Source organism: Coptis chinensis, chromosome 3, assembly GCF_015680905.1.
Source record: "Coptis chinensis isolate HL-2020 chromosome 3, ASM1568090v1, whole genome shotgun sequence".
NCBI classification, from domain to species: domain Eukaryota; kingdom Viridiplantae; phylum Streptophyta; class Magnoliopsida; order Ranunculales; family Ranunculaceae; genus Coptis; species Coptis chinensis.
This window is the reverse complement of record NC_141458.1, coordinates 35,189,157-35,190,793: the sequence shown is the minus strand read 5'-3', so window position 1 is coordinate 35,190,793 and position 1,637 is coordinate 35,189,157. Positions and strand designations below refer to the sequence as shown.

Below are 1,637 nucleotides of genomic sequence, written 5' to 3'. Positions count from 1 at the left end.
GGAATAAGCTACAACTGAAGTACAAGAACCTCAAGGCAACAGGGAAAAGTTGTCTAAAAGTCAGAAAAAAAAGACTTAAGAGAAACAATCAAGCTGCAGAATGGAGACAGATTAACCCGGAAGCGTCTACAAGTAATGGAAACACTGATATGATGCAAGAGCAATGTCAAAATCCAGATCAAGCCAACCCGGTAGGTTAGAGACAGCAAAAACGGCTAGGTTGATGTATCAAAATGGCATAGCAGTAGAAAGTCAGGCCCATGGAAGTGGTTTGCAGAGTAGTGGGAGTACGAGCATTGTTGAATGGCAGGAAACTAGAGTGAATCCTAAACATGGAAATAAGTCAGTTGAGCAATCGCTTATCAGTCCTGAAAATGTATGGAATCCAACCATCTTGGATTTAATGGAGGAGGAATTGCACAGGGCTTTTAACTTGGAAGCAAGTAGATTCCAATTACTGACTGATATAAATGAGAATGAGGAAACTCTAGGCATTGAGGAGCCTGAAACTGAAACTGCATGGTTTACTTTCATGACCAAATCATAGAACCTTGCTATGATATGACACAAGGCACGCCAGATGTTGCGCCAGCCAGTGGAGTGAAGACAAGGTCAGGTAGAGAATGCGGTGAGAGTAGTAGCCGTGTAACTACACCAAAGCCTCAGAGCAAAGGAAAGAAGGGTAGGGGCAGACCTAAGGGCTCCAAGAACAAAAACCATAGATGATTACATCCATGTGCTTTTGGAATGTTAGAGGTACCAATGATATTGAGAAGGCGAGGGAGATTAATAATGTTAGGGTAAACAAGAAGTTGAGTGTGTTTTGTTTACTTGAAACAAAGGTAAGGCAAGAGAAATATGATCTTATTCGTAATATTTGTTGTCCGCATTGGGAGCACATAAATAATTACAGTAAGGATCCTGCAGGCAGAATCTGGGTGTGTTGGGATTCATACAAGATAGAGATTGTGAAACTACAGGAATCAGACCAGTTCATACATTGCCAGGTGTTGTTCAAGCTGACTAATGAAGTATTCCTTATTACTGTGGTGTATGCAAGAAATTCTAAGACTCTTAGACTTAATCTATGGAGGGATATTAACACTATCCAAACAATAGTTACTGGTCCTTGGTATGTTGTTGGTGACTTCAATAACATAAGTAAGGCTGAAGAAAGGGTGGGAGGAAGTCCGATGCATCCTCGAGAAGTTATGGAGTTTGTAGAATGTATACAAAGATCAGGATTATCTGACTTGAGCTTTAATGGGTTTTTCTACACGTGGAACAACAAAGTGGTAGGAAACGGCAGGATAATGACTAAGATTGATAGATGCTTGGTGAACAGCTTATGGAATGTTACTTACCTTACTTCGATGGTGGAATTATTACCTCATGGTATCTCAGACCATTCTCCAATTCTTCTTTTCTGGTATGATTATGAAAGTAAAGCGTTACCGTTTAGATTCAAGAGTTACTGGGTGGAGCATCAGGAGTTCCAGAACATGCTGGCTGAAGTATGGGCAACTCAGTTGTACTCCAATCCCATGTATATTCTGATGCAAAAACTCAAACTGTTGAAGGTCAGGATCAAACCATGGGCTAGAAATAATTTTGCTAATCTCCATACTAGAGTTTAG

The 1,637-nt window shown here is 40.4% G+C and overlaps 1 protein-coding gene across 1 annotated transcript; it reads left to right on the top strand.

The window, feature by feature from the left end:
• The first annotated feature begins 734 nt into the window (after positions 1–734).
• Positions 735–1,637, top strand: LOC147509337 (uncharacterized). Its single transcript, XM_086597782.1, has one exon. The coding sequence runs from the start codon at positions 735–737 to the stop codon at positions 1,635–1,637; it is 903 nt and encodes a 300-aa protein (XP_086453908.1).

Bases quoted from the DNA above. Each gene is read 5' to 3' on its own strand.
- LOC147509337 (XM_086597782.1), top strand. From the start codon at position 735: ATGTGCTTTTGGAATGTTAGAGGTACCAATGATATTGAGAAGGCGAGG.